The sequence below is a fragment of the Oryctolagus cuniculus genome, chromosome 3 (assembly GCF_964237555.1).
Source record: "Oryctolagus cuniculus chromosome 3, mOryCun1.1, whole genome shotgun sequence".
Classification (NCBI taxonomy): Eukaryota; Metazoa; Chordata; class Mammalia; order Lagomorpha; family Leporidae; genus Oryctolagus; species Oryctolagus cuniculus.
The window spans coordinates 27,936,793-27,955,189 of NC_091434.1; the positions used below are offsets into that span (position 1 = coordinate 27,936,793).

At 37.5% G+C, this 18,397-nt stretch overlaps 1 protein-coding gene across 7 annotated transcripts in view; it reads left to right on the forward strand.

Annotated features, from left to right (window-relative positions):
• The window catches only part of ERBB4 (erb-b2 receptor tyrosine kinase 4), a 1,263,146-nt gene that overhangs the window by 952,839 nt on the left and 291,910 nt on the right, over positions 1 to 18,397 (forward strand). For all 7 annotated transcript variants that reach the window (XM_051849160.2, XM_051849161.2, XM_051849158.2 and 4 more), the window contains 2 exons: positions 3,047 to 3,140; positions 17,460 to 17,614. In XM_051849160.2, coding sequence (XP_051705120.1) covers positions 3,047 to 3,140; positions 17,460 to 17,614 — 249 coding nt within the window. The remainder of the gene's footprint in view (positions 1 to 3,046; positions 3,141 to 17,459; positions 17,615 to 18,397) is intronic.

Sequence of the window (18,397 nt, forward strand, 5' to 3'; positions counted from 1 at the left end):
TCCACATCTTCGGGCGTAATCCAAAAAATGACCCCCAAAACTCTCCAATTTTCTGTATTAGTCAGCTTGTTGGTACTTTAATTAGAATACCTAAAAGGAGGCTGGCACCACGGCTCACTAGGCTAATCTTCCACCTGCAGCGCTGGCACCCCGAGTTCTAGTCTCGGTCAGGCACCAGATTCTGTCCTGGTTGCTCCTCTTCCAGTCCAGCTCTCTGCTGTGGCCCGGGAAGGCAGTGGAGGACGTTCCAAGTGCTGGGGCCCCTGCAACCGCATGGGAGACCAGGAGGAAGCACCTGGCTCTTGGCTTCGGATCGGCACAGCACGCCGGCAGTAGCAGCCATTTGGGGGGTGAACCAACGGAAAGAAGACCTTTCTGTCTCTCTCACCGTCCACTCTGCCTATCAAAAAAAAAAATACCTAAAAGGAACTATCTTACAAAGAAAAAGTTGTAGTTTATAGTTCTGGAGGTTCACAGTTCAGTTCAGGTGGCCACATTGGTTCAGGTATCTAACTGATGTGGTAGTACTCACGCAGAGCGATGTTGAGCCAGGAAGCAGAGAGGGAAACTAGGCTGAACTACCCTTAAGTAACTAACACTCAAGAAACCTCCTGGATTCAGTCCCCATGACCCCTCTGGGCCTGCCACTGAGATGCCATAATTACAACAAGTTTCTGCCTTTAATCTATTACCCATTAACCTTTCAGGGGACATCCAAACTATTATCAAATCACAACAACATACATTTTATACTCAACTTTAGAAGTAGAAAAGTGGCTTTTACAGAAGAGTAAGAGAAGCATTATCCCTGTTCTAGCAGTATCAAACTTATGATCTTCATTTAATACCATAACCCTTTAATCACCAAAGAAACTATCTAAAACCAGTAATTAGCTGAAGATCTCCAGGTTTGCTCTAAATGTCATAGGATTTCACTATACAAACCATGTTTTTAATTTCATTTGCAATTTAACCATCCCTGTCCACCATACTCGTCATTTTGATCTTTGTATGAATCATCCAAAAGAAAACCTGTTCTATGTAACTGAGATTTTGTAAAAAAGAAAGGCAGAGTTGGAGGGAGGAGAGGGAGAGAGAGAAAGAGAGCGAGAGCTTCCATCTACTGGTTCACTCCACAGATAGCCTGAATGGCCAACTCCTGGGCTATGCAGAAGACAGGAGTCAAGAGCTTCATTCAGGTCTCCCATGGGAGTGCCATGTAGTCCATCTTCCTCTGCTTTCCCTGGGCCGTTAGCATGGAGCTAGATCAGAATTGGAATGTCTGGGACTCAAATGAGTACTCATGTGGAATGCTGGCATAGGGGGAGGCGGCTTTACCTGATATGGCACAACATTGGCCCTGTAACTGAGATTTTAAACTTAAGAAAATTCACAAAGTCTGAATTGTAACAAACTAAATGCAACTTAAAATTGCAACACTTAAAATGCAACTAACTGTGCATTCTGTACAGAATTAAACTATTTGTGCTCTTCATTAAAAAAAGTTATTTTGCCTTGGAATATATATAGTTTTACTTTTTAACCTCTTAATCCAACCAACAAAAACATAGCTCAACCCTTTGGAATTCAGTGGCTTATTAAGACTAAAGTAGGGCCGGCACCATGACTCACTTGGTTAATCTTTCGCCTATGGTGCCAGCATCCCATATGGGCACCAGGTTCTAGTCCCGGTTGCTCCTCTTCCAGTCCAGCTCTCTGCTTGTGGCCCGGGAAGGCAGTGGAGGATGGCCCAAGTGCTAGGGCACCTGTACCCGCGTGGGAGACCAGAAAGAAACACCTGGCTCATGGCTTCGGTTCGGCGTAGCTCCAGCTGTAGAAGCCATTTGGGGGGTGAACCAACGGAAGGAAGACCTTTCTCTATGTCTCTTTCACTGTCTAACTCTATCTGTCAAAAAAAAAAAAAAAAAGACTAACGTATTCAAATGAGGAAAACATGAACACTTCATGTGAGGAGAAAATATATTTGAACTTATCACCTAATTGATCCATTATTGTAATATTTATAATAATGATATTAGTTTGGAATGATAACTCAATATATAAATGCACAAAATAATGTTGTTACAAATAGTCAGATTTTGTAAATGAGTCATAGATGACATTTTAAACAATCTTTACACAATACCCTATTCATGTTTATTAATAGGAATGGGCTTGTTTAAACATCTTGTTCCTAACTGACATCCAATTATGCAAATGAAAAACTGGTTATAGGCATTACTTGGAAAATGTATGCAGTCATAACGTGCAATATACAAATAGCCACAAAAATATAGGAGTATGAGAAAAGATGACCATAATTCCAGTAGATTTCAATTAGAAAGTTTTAGGATATTACCATTCAACTTTTAAAAAATCTTATACCATATAGAATTACTTCAAAAAGAATGTAGGCTAAAGAAAGATGTTATGATATTAGATCAATAATCTAAGAAAATAAAATCTACTATAAAAAGACTTTTTTTCTAATTCTCCAAGGCAGATATTTTAAAAGAAGAAAAGAAATCAAAGTGTTTTTTGAAGTTTCACCAAAAATAAATTGAAGAGTCTTGGGATTTGAAGGACAAGGATGGGGAACATTCATGTAACTTAGCAACAAGAAAACTACAATAGTTCCTTCAGAGTTCACAAATTAAAGCTTCAGCCAGGAATAACATTTTATATAGAGACAAACAGGCACAGCTTTATGCATAAAGGTAAAAACAGTTTTGCTGTGTCATCAGAAGAGTTACACTTTCTTATTTTTAGACTGTGAGAATCTCTCTCACAGGAGAGAAGTTTCCAGAATGAGTCTATCGGTGAATACAATGGAGGGCAAGAGGAGCCATCTGGCTTCACTTTATCTTTTCTCCTAATGGAAAACTTATTCCTTAATGTACTGGGAAATGGTTCTGATGCTCCTGGCTCATCGAGAAACAAACTCTAGGATTTACCCTGCCAATAGGACTTTTAGCAGATGTTACTTCATTTATTAAGATGACAGCTTATTTGCTTACACCTCCTCATGTAGCTGATGTTTTCACAGCGAATTTCGGGAGTTTGAGAATGGCTCCATCTGTGTGGAGTGTGACCCCCAATGTGAGAAGATGGAAGATGGCCTCCTCACATGCCACGGACCGGTAAGCTTAAAGACATCTGTGGCTCTGTTGGCTTAACTAGTATCATGTATCAGTGTTATGTCATTGTCTTGTCAGTTATCCATTCATTCAATAGGTATTTATAGGATATTAGAAGAAAACATTTTTTTTAATATTCTATCCTCAAGAGGCTTACAGTTTAGTAATAGAGATGAACTACTAAAAAATTCAATGTCATGAATATTTATTCCCTAGATAATGTATTTAAACAGAACTATAAGATGCCAAGTTTTCCTGGGAGATTGCAGTGTTGAAAACAGGGATGCACAAGTAATTAGGTTAAAGCATAACAATTGATATAATATATATAGGCATAAGTTATTATTGGAACACAACTAAAGGAGAAACTAATTCTGCCTTTGAAATGAGTATTGGGGCATCAAGGAAAGCCCTTTAGAAGTAGTTCCTGAGCTTGTAATCAAGAAAACCTGAAAGAAATGTGGAAAGATAGGCAAGTGCCAAAGTTCATGTATTCAAGGAAAATTGTAATACGTTCTGACCTTCTTTCATCATTTCAGTGTTATGGCAGTGTGAAGTACAGTGGAGAGAAGGAGAAAGTCAATACTCAGAAACTAAAATCTAAAGCATTGTTATAAATATGATGGCAGAGAGTAGAATTCGCTCTGAGAGTCTGAGAGACTTAGGATCAGGGAAGTCCTCATGAGTGGATTTTCAAGTATACTTTGAAGTTAGTATTAGAGAGAAATTGATAATTATTTTTAGACCTCTCTTTGCTTTCCATCATTCAGGCTTTTCCTGGATATGCGGTCAGTACGCTTTTGCCATTCCAAAGTGTCATATTCATCCTACTTTAGACAAATCCCCAGTTTATCTGTGTTATTGAGTCATCTCTCAGTAGACACCTTGGGAACCAACATTTGAGTGCAGCCAAGAGCTCCATATTGCTCCATAAAAATTCATTTGAAATTAAATAGTATTAATTTTTCTATGAGAGTGCTGTGCTTCAGCACTTAATTAGCTTAGAAAAAAGTATCATTGAGACCTCCAAACTTCCATTAGGCCCCAATGAGCTGTTCTGGAACTTCATCTAAAGTAGGATTGTGGAAAACTTGGACAATTCAGAGGACTACCACAAGGATGCTTAAGCTTGGGAAATCAGACCTCTGAGAAAAAGAAGTGATGTTATTGGCCTGAAGAACCAAAGCCTAAAAGGCAATTTAATATGTAATGATCTCCAAGTAAGTATGAAAAGGGCATATGCAGTTATTTTCTTTCTCCACCACGGACAGTAATGCAAAATATCATTAATCTGCCACAGAAGAAATGGGAATTTTGTGAAGAATGTCATGAAACATAGGGAATGTATGTCTGTACTAGGTAGTAAAAGCAAGTTGTGATATAATTAGAAGAGTTGATGTAAAACATAATTTAGGTGAATTCTTGACTTTAAGCCAGAGAATGAAAAAGGGTATCATCTTTCAGAGAGACTAAAACTTAACGTGCAAATAAAATGTCAAGCATTTGACCATCTCCTCTGAACAAGGGTGGAGACGGCCAAATGTCTCTCGGTCTAGACATAGTCTATATAGGACATAGGTTTACAGCAATACCTGTGGAAAAATCATGAGCAACTGACAAATTTTCTGATGTTTCATTTGTGAACTATTATGGATGTCACTGTACTGAAAATTTCTTATTACTATTTTCTAGATTTAATTTTTCTTTACACATATAATTTCCCTTTACTATCCTTCCCCCTTTATTGTAAACAAATGTCTAAGAAATCTCTTGTTTATTTACTCAAAAAATATTGTGTAGCAGTCTCTTTGCATCAGACTCCATCAGCTAGCCTACTGCTGAGTATTTAATATATTAACAGAGTAAAAAATAAATGGTGAAACCATATGCATGATGAGGGCTAGGGATCCAAAAAGACACAGCTGCCCTCCATGCAAACATCTCTAGCAAAGAATGAAAGTTATTCAAGAAAACTATATGAATGTCCTATGTAGAAATCACATGATTCATTGTAATCACCACTGGGAGTCCAGTGTGGTTTGAGAATATGGGTATACACCTGCCCTGCTGCCCTCAGAAGTGCCTAAGGCCAACTGTAGATGCTGCCTGCCCCAGAGACTAGTTAGGACAGAAAGTTGACACTAACAGTAGAAGAATATCCAAGCAGTATCAGTAAGAATAGCTGCCCTCCCATACACAATAAAAAGCATAATAATAAAAAACCTGAACTCTACCATACATACTGTTTTGTCACCTACTTTTTCTGTTTGTAACATGGGCACGTGTCAATGCCAATATATAAACTTTTACTTAGCTTCATAAGGTGTCATTGACTGGAGGCACCATGGTTTAACCAATCCTTATTTGAGAAAAACATTTTGCATCATTGTGTGTGTATACTCTTTAATATTTTATACCATTATAAAGCGTATTATATATACTTGATTCTTTACAATAAGCATTTAGAGACAAAATAAATAAATAAATAAATGTTAAAAAGGTTTCTCAGAATTTAGTGTGGAGCCATTTTTTCCATATTTCAATTTAAATTTTCATACTAGTCTTTTCCCATCTATAATATTCTGTATAGTAAAAATGAATCTAAGTTATGATATTTTGATTTTAAATGCCATTTTTACTTTTCAAATAATCAAATATTCCAATTAATTAATATGTTGGATTCAATAAATTGTAAAGATAGAAAATTAATTTGTTGAGTAGTGTTAATTGTTTATTAATATTTTTAGAGTTAGTTTCATGAGGAAGATCTCTTCTATGAGAACTGATATTTTAAAATTTATAGCAAAGTCTAACTTTCCTTAATGAGAGAAGTCAGTAGCTGCCCCATAAGTATGACTAAACTGATTTTCAAGAATGAAGAAATTCCATGACTGCATTACCTACTAACCAGAAGTCAGAATTGTTATGATCACTATGAATCAAATTCATATTCATGATTTAGCAGGCAGTATAGAGTGTTGTGAGCTACTTTGCATGCCATGTATTTATACTTACTTTTTTTCAGTGTCTTTTAGATGTGTCTCACACTTAACCAGTGAGGAATAATCTCAGAATTGTTTAATATATTAGCTCTATGGGATCATAATTTCAGTGTCAAATCTTAGGGCATTTGTCAGTTCCACTTTCTTTCTATTCATCATGCTACCTCCTGTTGCTTCAAATTATAGTTATGAATAATTACATTTAAAAATATTTTATTTATTTATTTGAGAGGTAGAATTACAGCCAGAAAGAGGGAGAGACAGAGAGAAAGGTCTTCCATTTCCTGGCTCATTCCCTCAAATGGCTGCAAAAGCTAGAGCTGGGCCCATCCGAAGCCAGGAGCCTGAAGCTTTTCTGGGGCTCCTGTATGGTTGCAGGGTCCCTAGCACTTGAGTCATAGCCTATTGCTTTCCCAGGCACATTAGTAGGGAGCTGCATCAGAAGTAAAGCAAGCAGACAGAAACCAGTGCCCACATGGGTTGATGGAGCCACAGGCAGAGGCTTAACATATAATGCCACAATACTGACCCCAAATAACTACTTTTTAAATTCCTGCCAATTTCTATGTTTTTTTTTTTCAGTCTATTCATCCATTCATGTGTTCCTCAAAGGATGAGACAATTTATAAAAACATACTTTAAACAGTCTAAAAGTTAAGATTTTCCACTTTTCAAAATTACTTGATAATTTTGAGAGAGGAAATAAGCTTTTTATTAATGAATGCCTTATTCTGTAATAACAGCATTTACCTGGACAGATAACTAAGATTATAACCTAGCATTAAAATTAGGAATTGATATGCCCGGAGATCAGAGAGAGCAAGAACTCAAATCAGTAGAAGGCTAAGGAACGGGACATTTCTCACATTTTTTATTTTATTTATTTTTTCCAGGCAATAATGGTTCTAGTCTGGTGAAGGTAAAATTCTTTCTGAGAAAGTGACTGTTCCATGTAAAATAGGAAGGTATTATCCTACTTAAACATCACAGGAATTCTAGATAACTTTGAAAGAGAGAGATTTGAAATAAAGGAAGTTCTTTGCTTTTATGCCCTTGTCTGTCTGCACTTGGACTTCTTTTTTATTCTTTTTGTATTGTTTTTTTAAAAATTTTATTCATTCCATCTTACCTTCACTACTACTGTACAGACCTATTAACAGTGGGAATGTGAGAAGAAAAAAAAAGCAAAGGGAATTAGACAAAGGTGCAGAAGAACAAAATATAGGCTAGAGAAGCAACAAGAGAAGAAAAAGGTTAGGAGAAGCCTGGATTTTAAAATGCATCTTTATAAAAGCTAATAGAACTGGTAAAGTCAGGTTAATAAAGATTGTGCTAGACAAGCAGCAATGACCAAGAACACAACAAAGGACCCAGCAGCTTGGATCCAGAAACATCACCCACTCTGATGAGCAAGGTAAGGTCAGACTGCATGGGTCTGTGCCACTGTTGGTACAGCTGGAGGGAGAGCCTAGTGGACTGCATGCTTCCCCCCCCCCCCCCCCCAATTCTGGATGAGCAGTCACTCTGTTGCCCTCAGGGCTCTGGGCCATCCTGATGGAAGGGAAGTGATGCCTGTAAGCACTCATGTATGTGCCCAGCACAATTGTGAAACCAGTGGGGCTGCAGCCCGCAGATATTGTGCACAAGTATGATCTCAGGGGGGAAATATCTGCAATTCCCACTGACTTTGAGTCTAGCTGCAACTCTGGGAACCCTTCAGTATCTTTGTGAACTGGACAGGCTAGCAGGGTGGAGAGGGTACACTCCACCCTCCTTGCACTCCTTGACCATGGGAATCCTGGGTGCTGAGACTGAAAATACTGTAACTGCGTGAGAGGAAGCAGGATGCAGCTGGGTTTCTGGGCAATCACTGGGTGCTACTGCACACTGTTGGAGCTCCTTGGTTGCCAAGAGCAGCTCATTGCAGTGGGAACCATGATCACAGTGAGAACAGTGCAGATCATTTGTGCAGTACATATGGTTGTGAGGATTAGTGTTGAACACACTGGGTGCTAACACCAGGTGTTGCTCAGCTTGAGGGAGAGGAGGTAAGGAGGTGATCACACCAACAGAGGTGACCATTCTCCTCTCTCCTGTTAACCAGAGGAGAGTGATGATGCCCAAGTTGAGTGTTACCCTGGATACTTACTCCACACTTAAGCACTGACCAGAGCTCCCTGGCCAGATCTTAGAATTCAATGAAAGTACAAACACCCACTAAGCCACAGTGGCATAGCTCAAAAATAAAAGATGTCAGAGGAAAAACAAAACAGAAATTAACTTCACAAATGCCTAAAAATAAATGCAGAAATTCAGGAAACAAGAATAAGGGAGACACCATGATCCCCACCCCCTAAAAAGGAACACAACAACATTACAATATTGGAATGTGAAGATGAAGAGTTTGATGAAATCCTGGAAATTGAATTCAAAAAATTAATCATAGATTACTCAAAAGCAACCAGAAGAACATCCATGAACTGAAGAAAAAAACACATGATATGAATGAAAGTTTTTCCCATAAAATTGAGATTTTAAACAGAAATCAAAATGAAATATTAGATATGAAGAATTCAGTAGATCAAATAAAAAATGATAGAAAACCTTAACAACAGAATTGGTGAAGCAAAAGAAAGAATATCCGGATTGCTATCAGAGGATCTCCAATAAGACTCACAACTGACTTATCAGAAATCCTACAGTCTAATAGAGAACAGCAAGATCTTTTCCAAGTCTTTAGAGGAAAAAAAAACTGTCAACCCAGAATACTGCACCCTGCAAAGCTTTCATTTATGAATGAAGGTGAAATAAATACTTTCCATAACAGACATTGAAAGTTTCTTCACCACTCATCCAGCCTTATAAAAGATGTTAAACGATGTGCTACACACAGAAACACAGAAAGAAAGCCATCATCATGAAAGAACGTGAAGACGGAAAACACCCCAGTAAAAGTACACAAGAAATCCAAAGTAGACAATAGGAATATTCATGGAAAAATGACAGGGCTAAGTCATTACCTATCAATAGTAACCTTGAATGTAAATGGCCTCAACTCCCCAGTTACATTCTGGCCAAATGCATTAGAAAACAAGATCCATCTATTTGCTGCCTACAAGAAACACATCTCACCAACAAAGATACACATAGACTGAAAGTAAAAGGCTGGGAAAGATATTACATGCTAATGGAAAGAAAAAAAAATAAAAAAGGCAGATATAGCCATCCTAATAAGATAAAATAGATTTTAACCTAAAAACTGTTAAAATAGACAGAGGATGTTATTTAGTGATTAATGGATCAATTCAACAGGAAGATGGGACTATAATAAATGTATAGGAACACAATTACAGGGCACCTGGATATTTAAAAGAACTGTTAACAGCTCTAAAGGGAGACATAGACTCTAATACAATAGTAATGGGGAACTTCAATACCCTACTTTTATCAATGGATAGATCAACCAGACAGAAAATCAACAAAGAAATAACAGAGCTAATCAAAACTATAGACCAAATGGGCCTAATCAATATCTCTAGAACGTTTCACCCCACAGTTACAGAATACACATTATTCTCATCAGTGCAAGGAACTTTCTCTAGGATAGAACATATACTAGGCCATAAAACAAGTCTCAGCAACTTAAAAAAAAATCAATATCATACAATGCTTTTCTGATAACAATGGATTGAAGCCAGAAATCAATAACTCAAGAATATCTAGTACATATGCAGATTTGGAGACTAAACAACATGCTCCTGAAAGAGCAGTGGGTCATAGAAGAAATCAAAATAGACATAAAAAACATTGGAAATGAATGAAGATACCAAAACACTATATCGAAACTTATGGGATACAGCAAAACCAGTGTTAAGAGAGAAATTTTTACAATTGGTGCCTCCATCAAGAAGCTGGAAAGTCACCAAATAAATGAGCTATCAGTGCACCTCAAGTACCAAAAAAAAAAAAAAAAAAAAGACAAACCAAACCTCAAATTAGTAGGAGGAAAGAAATAATTGAAATTAGAGAAAAAGTAAATAAAATTGAAACCCCCCCAAAAAATACAGAAGAGTGATGAAATGAAATGCCGGATTTTTAAAAAAGTAAGCAAAATTGACACATCATTGTCCCCCCCCCCAAAAAAAATAACCATCAGAAGACCCAAATCAGTAAAATCAGAGATGAAAAAAGAAATGTAACAGATACCACAGAAATAAAAAGCAGCATCAGAAATTACTACAAAAAGCTGTATGCTACCAAATCTGGAAACTAAAAGAAATGGATAGATTCCTGGATACATACAACCTACCAAAATTTAGTCATAAAGACATAGAACACTTTAGTAGACCAATACCCCAGATGGAAATTGAATCAGTAATAAAGACCCTCCCAACAAGGAAAAACACAGGTCCCGATGGCTTCACTGCTGAATCCTACCAGAAATTTAAAGAAAAACTAGTTCCAATTCTTCTCAAGCTTTTCAAAACAATTGAAAGGGAGGATATCTCCCCAAACTTCCTCTGTGAAGCCAGCATTACCTAAATTCCTAAACCAGAAAAGGAAACAACAGAAAAAGAGAACTAAAGACCAATTTTCCCTGATGAACAGGGCTGCAAAAATTCCCCCCCTCCCCAAAATTAGCCAATTGAATCCAACAACATGGCAGAAAGATCATCCACCAGGACAAAGTTTGATTTATCCCTGGTATACAGGGGTGGTTAAACATCCACAAATCAATAAATGTGATGCATCACATTAAGAAGCAGAAGACCAAACACCATATGATTATCTCAATAGATTCAGGGAAAGTATTTGATAAAATTCAACATTGTTTCATGATGATAACCATAAGCAAATTGGGTATAGAAATAATATTCCTTAACATAATCAAGGCAATTTATGACAAACAGTCAGTATCTTAACTGGATGGGGAAAAACTGAAGGCATTTCCACTGAAATTCAGATCCAGACAAGGATGCCAACTCAGAATTACTATTAATATAGCCCTGGAAGTTTTATTCAGTGCCACTAGGCAAGAAAAAGAAATCAAAGAGATACAAATTGGAAAGGAGGAAGTCAAACTATCCCAATTTGCAGATGACATGATTACAAAGACTATTGGAACTCAAAAAAGAGTTTTGTAAAGTAGAATATGAAATCATCACACAAAAATCAATAGCCTTTGTATACACAAACAATGCCATAGCCGAGAAATATCTTCTAAGATAAATCCTTTTCACAATAGCTCCAAAAAAAATTAAATACCTTGAAATGAATTTAACCAAAGATGTCCAAGATCTCTGTGATGAAAATTACAATAAAAAATTACAATAAAAAAAGGAATAAAAGAAGACATTAAAGTGGAAAATTTTTTCATGTTCTTGGATTGGAAGAATCACTATCATCATTGGGGTGGGCGCCATGGCTCACTTGGTTAATCCTCCACCTGCTGCGTCAGCATCCCATTTGGGTGCCGGGTTCTAGTCCTGGTTGCTCCTCTTCCAGTCTAGCTCTCTGCTGTGGCCTGGAAGGGCAGTGGAGGATGGCCCAGGTACTTGGGCCCCTGCACCCGCATGGGAGATCAGGAGGAAGTACCTGGCTTCTGGCTTCAGATCAGCGCAGCGTCGGCCATAGCGGCCTTTTAGGAAGTGAACCAACAGAAGGAAGACCTTTCTCTCTGTCTCTCTCTTTCACGGTCTATAACTCTACCTGTTAAATAAAAAATAAAAAAATGAAGAATAACTATCATCAAAATAAATGAAGAATCAAAAATAAATGAAGAATAACTATCATCAAAATGCCCATACAATGAAAAGTAAAGTGCCATCCCAATCAAAATGCCAACAACATTCTTCTCAGATCTAGAAAGAATGATGCTAAAATTCATATTGGAAGCACAAAACACCCTGAATAGTTAAAGAAATCTTATGCAACAAAAACAAAGCTGGAGGCATTACAATACCATATCTCAAGACATACTACAGGGAAGTTATAATCTAAACAGCTAGATACTGGCACAAATACGGACATGTAGACCAATGGAACAGAATAGAAACTCCAGAAATCAATCTTTGCATCTACAACCAACTTATCTTGGACAAAGGAGCAAAAACCAATGCCTGCATCAAAGAGAGTCTCTTCAACCAATGGTGCTGGCAAAACTGGATCTCCACATGCAGAGGTGTGAAACAAGACCCCTACCTCACACCTTACACAAAAATCCACTCAAAATGGATCAGAGACCTAAATGTACAATATGATACCATCAAATTATTAGAGAACATAAGGGAAACCCTATAAGACATTGGCATAGGGAAAGAATTTATGGAAAAGACCCTGGAAGCTCAGGCAATCAAAGCCACAATTGACAAATTGGACTACATCAAGCTGAGAAGCTTCCGCATCTGGAAAAGAAACACTCAGCTAAGTGAAGAGGCAACTGACAGAATGAGAGAAAATATTTACAACCTATGCAACTGATAAGATTAATTTTCAGAATCTGTAAAGAGCTCCAGAAGCTCAGTAACAACAAAACAAACAATCCAATTAATAAATGGGCAAAGTCCTGAACAGACATTTTTCAAAAGAGGAAATCAAAATGACCAACAGACACATGACAAAATGCTGAGGGTCACTAACATCAGGAAATCCAAATCAAAACCACAATGAGGTTTCACTTCACCTCTGTTAGAATGCCTCTCATACAGAAGTCAACAAACAACTAATACTGGTGAGGATGTGGGGAAAAGGGTGTCCTAATCCACTGTTGGTGGGAATGTAAACTGGTGCAGCCACTGTGAAAGACAGTATGGAGACACCTCAGAAAGCTGAATATAGACCTACTGTATTGACCCAGGCATCCCACTTCTGGGGATTTACCCAAAAAAATCAATTCAGCATATGAAAGAGTGATTTGTACCCCCATGTTCATTGCAGCTAACTTTACAATAGCTAAGATATTTAATCTACCCAAATGTTCATCCACTGAAGACTGGAAAAAGAAATTATGGTATATATACACTATGGAATACCTGGAAAAAAAATCTTGTCATTTGCAACAAAATGGATACTATTGGAAACCATTATACTTAGTGAAATAAGCCACTCACAAGAAGACAACTATCACATGTTCTTTATGTCTATGGTAACTAATACAGTAACTAAAAGGTAATCTGTGTGAGTGAAACTGACACTATATTATGCAATGATTTTGAATAGCCATTGTCTTGACTGTTGAGGAACAATGTTTTATTTTTTTAAAAACTATTTATTTATTTATTTATTTATTTGAAAGGTAGAGTTACAGAGAGGCAGAAGCAGAGGCAGAGAGGGAGAGAGAGAGAGAGAGAGAAAGAGAGAGAGAGAGGTCTTCCATCTGCTGGTTCACTCCCCAAGTGGCCACAATGGCCAGAGCTGGGCCGATCTGAAGCCAGGAGCCAGGAGCTTTTCCCATGTCTCCCACATGGGTGCAGGGGCCCAAAGACTTGGGTTATCTTCTGCTGCTTTCCCAGGCCATAGCAGAGAGCTGCATCAGAAGTGGAGCAGCTGGGACTCAAACCAGCACCCATATCAGATGTCCGCACTATAGGCAGTGGCTTTACCCACTATGCCACAGTGCCAGCCCCATAAATTTTTTTGTTTGTTTTTGTTTATTTTTTTCTATTTTCTTTGTACTATTTGGAGAACTGTCTACTTAGTGTAGAGTTAATCTTATGAGTATAAAGCTAACTGAAAATAGATCTTTGTAAAAAATAAGAATGGGAATGGGAAAGGGAAGAAGAAAGGTGGGAATGTGGGTGGAAGGTAGGGAGGGAGGGATGAGTCACCGTGTTCCCAAATTTGTATATGTGAAATGCATGAAATTCTTATTCCTTAAATTGAAAAAAAAAAAGAAAAAATGAAAGGTTACGCTGTCATAGCAAATAACTGGCACAAGACAGTAACTTTCAGAAAAACATTTAACTCTTTTTTATGTAAAGTGTACTGGAAGCCTGGGAAATGCATTCCCCTCCCTGTGAAATCCTAGCATTCTAGGATACCTTGAATGTATGGCCCATCCATGTACACAGGGAGCTCTTGAATCATGGCAACAGGAAAAGAGAAGACTGGAGACTTTAGCACTGACCATCTCCTGTGTCACCTGCCCAAAATAAGCCATGCTTTACTTCTAGTGTGAGGGGAATTACATTCTTCCCATACAGGTGGAAGAATAGAATTAGATACTGGAATATTGTAGCTGTGTCTCTTACAGTAGCTTCCTGAAAAAAAATCGTCCCAAGAAAAAAATTAATGTGTCTACCAGGATTACAGCTGTCTTTCAGTTCCCAGGACAGATTATTGAGTGTAAAGGTAGCTTAGGTTCAGGGATAAAGAAGAATATCTCATATCCATTTTCTATTATTGTGATAGTTCATTCACCGCACCTAAGTTCTTAAAAGATTTGGGAATACAATAATAAAAGAATGAGCATTATACACATATATTTCTGAAAGTCTCTTTATTATGGAAATTAAATGGGAAACAGTACATTTCATTTCTTTTGAGATTTGTCAGGACATTTTTTAGTAATGTCAGCTTAGCATATTACATTTCAAATAGTGATAATACAATCAAATAGTTGATATGCTTAAACAACAAAGAAGAATAAAAAATAATCAAGTATACCTAAAGATTAAATATGAGCTTAATCTTTGCTTCTTGAATTTTTATATCTTCTGATTTCACCTTGACATTATCATATATTACAAAAATTTAATAGAAAAATAATTTCTAATTCAGCCTAAAACTGCCTAATTTGTTAATAGCAAGTTTTATTCTGTGTTCTGCAAAAGCCTGTCTCTTGTACAATAAGTCATGCCACTGAGAATACTTGCACAGTAAATGATTCTGCATTATAGATGGTATTATGTGCCTAAGTACCCATGAGCAGGTGTTAAAATTGGAAGCATGTGAAGTATTCTGGTCTTTTTTTTTTGAAGGAAATGAGAAGTTACCATTAGAAAATGATTTGAATAGAATGGGGATTAGTTTTCACAGCTTATTATATTTTTTGTTTGAGCCTATATTAAAAAAGTGAAATAGACAGGTGCTTGATTGAATCTCACCAGTCTCAGGATTTCTAAAATTATCCTCGTGATTGTGTTTTCTTCTTTAAACCACTATTATTCATTAGCAACCTTCAGTTTTAAATTTTAAAATATTACATTTCTTGATTTCCTGGTTTCTTGTATCACCAATTTACAGTTTCTGGCTGTTACTCCATTAAGATTTGTTTAGGGATCTAAGCCACTGCAATGAATGGAGCTGATATCTTTTAGTGGGTGGCAAGTAAATCTTCCTTGTTACCTAATGAATAGTTCCATACATATTTGTGCAATAGGGTGGCTTCCAAATTGACCTTGTTTATAAACCTCATGTAACATTTGTCTGAGTTGTCTTCAGTGTGAATTATAATACTTGTAGAACCTTGTAGTGGATATAGATGCTGGGGGAAAATGGGTCTGGGCTAAAATTTTCAGGGAGGAGTGGCCAAAGAGAAGAGAAATCCCAGAATAGTGTGGCATTCAAAAAGAAGGGAAAATAATTTTAAAGTAGATATTATTGAGAACAGATGTTTGAAAGTATGGCCATCTCTATGGGGACAGTGCCATGACTCACTTGGCTAATCCTCTGCCTGCAGCGCTGGCATCCCATATGGGCACCGGGCTCTAGACCAGGCTGCTCCTCTTCCAGTCCAGCTCTCTGCTGTGGCCCGGGAGTGCAGTGGAGGATGGCCCAAGTGCTTGGGCGCCTGTACCCGCATGGGAGACCAGGAGGAAGCACCTGGCTCCTGGCTTCCAATTGGCGCAGCGCTGGCCCAGGGGCGAACCAGCAGAAGAAAGACCTTTCTGTCTCTCTCTCTCACTGGCTAACTCTATCTGTCAAATAAAAAAAAATTAAAAAAAAAATGGCCATCTCTAAAGAAAAATGGCATTTGAAGAAAAAATATCCTTAGTTTTCTTTGATGTGAAGATGTACTGTTAGGTTTCTTGCTTGTTTATTATCCACTGCACTAGATCCAATCTAGTTTTTATTTTGTAAAAATCTTAGATGTTTAATTTTAGTTTCAAAATATTAGTCTGTCTATTAATGTGAAGATTTTGGTATTTTCTCATCAGGATGTACATTTATTTGGCTCTCAGTATTATTCAGATTTGCTAACATCCCTAAAAAGAGTTATAATATTTAGAATGTTCACAAACCTATTTCAAATTAAGAATAATCTTGTATTACTTTTATTTGTCATACTGCCTAATACCTGATAAATTCAATCACAATATATTTTAAATTTTATTTTTAAATGAAGTCATTTTTCAGCTAAAGGAAAGTTTTCACCCTACTCATACAAAATTCATTGTTGTCCAATTACTGTTATATACTTCTCATTAACTATTTAGCAAATGCATTCACATATTCCGAATAATGGTAATAAAATACCCCAGGGGAAATATGTTACTACTAAATATTGCTATATTATAATGTCACAAAATAACACAAAAAGAAAACACTAATTTTCTTTTGAAAAATTAAATTAACCAAGAAATAATTTAAATTAATTAATGAATTTGCTGTAAAATCACATTAGAGTAAAATCACATTAGAGGTATGACATAGAAATCAATTTTTTTTTTTTTTTTTTTTGACAGGCAGAGTGGACAGTGAGAGAGAGACAGAGAGAGAAAGGTCTTCCTTTGCCGTTGGTTCACCCTCCAATGGCCGCCGCTGCAGCCGGCGCACCGTGCTGATCCGATGGCAGGAGCCAGGAGCCAGGTGCTTCTCCTGGTCTCCCATGGGGTGCAGGGCCCAAGCACCTGGGCCATCCTCCACTGCACTCCCTGGCTACAGCAGAGAGCTGGCCTGGAAGAGGGGCAACCGGGACAGAATCCAGCGCCCCAACCGGGACTAGAACCCGGTGTGCCGGCGCCACTAGGCGGAGGATTAGCCTATTGAGCCACGGCGCCGGCTCTAGAAATCAATTAATCCAGACAGTATTGATTTGAAAAAGGAACATATTTCAAGAACAATATATATTGCTAAATCGTTTTCCACATTTTAGTACATATAGGATACCAAAACTGAACTTGAAGATTCTTCTTAGCACAATTTGTATGACAGCAACTACATCCACATTTGTACTGCTGAAATGGTTCTACAGTTCCTTCGAGGAAGATTTATTTGCCATCTACTGATATCTCAGCAGCTAAACCATATGAGTACATTCCAGACCAAATGGCACCCACTTATCATTCTCCCAATTTTTTTTTTCTTTTTCACATTTCAGGGACCTGACAACTGTACAAAGTGCTCTCATTTTAAGGATGGTCCAAACTGTGTGGAAAAATGTCCAGATGGCGTACAGGGGGCAAACAGTTTCATTTTCAAGTATGCTGATCAGGATCGCGAGTGCCACCCATGCCACCCCAACTGCACCCAAGGGTAAGTAAGCATCCTTGCTGGGCAAGGACTGAACCTTGTATGTATTGCTAGCCGATCCCTTAAATTTAGAATAGCCTCACAATATGTTGATTTTAGAGAATGGTTTAAAGAATAAAAACTGTATCTTCTGAAATAGTCGTGCTTGATATTTGCCTATAAGTGTTTTATTGACAGGTTCATGAAGCTGGTGTCAGATATACTTTGGATGCATTATGACAATTCTTACAAATGTTACTGTAACTACATGATAACAGAAATGATTGAAATCTTACTTTTGATATTTGTGTTTATTGAGTATTTCACAGAGGTGTTCTGCTTTTATTTCTTTGTTGTTACAGTTAGCTTAAAGTGAGGACATCTCTCTTTGATAAAATATATTGGATTACACCTTCAGCAAAATATAAACAAAGGTAGTAATGGCAGAAATAAAGGAGAACCTAGTGATATGCAGATTAAAAATAACAAATAGAAAAAAAATAGCAAATAGATTTTATGAAGATAATCTTATCACGGGTCCTCCTGTAACCACTGAATAATGAGCATATTCTACAGAAATAAAGAGGCAGGTGTTGCTGCACAGTGGATTAAGCTGCCGCGTGGAACACCTGCATCCCACATCTAAGTGCTGATTTGAGTCCAGGCTACTCCACACTTCCAATACAGCTTCCTGCTAATGTGCTTGGGAGGCAGCAGATGATAATCCAAGTACCTGGGTTCCTCTTACCCATCTGGAAGACTCACATGAAGTTCCTGGCTGCTCTCTTATGCCTGGTTCAGCTCTAG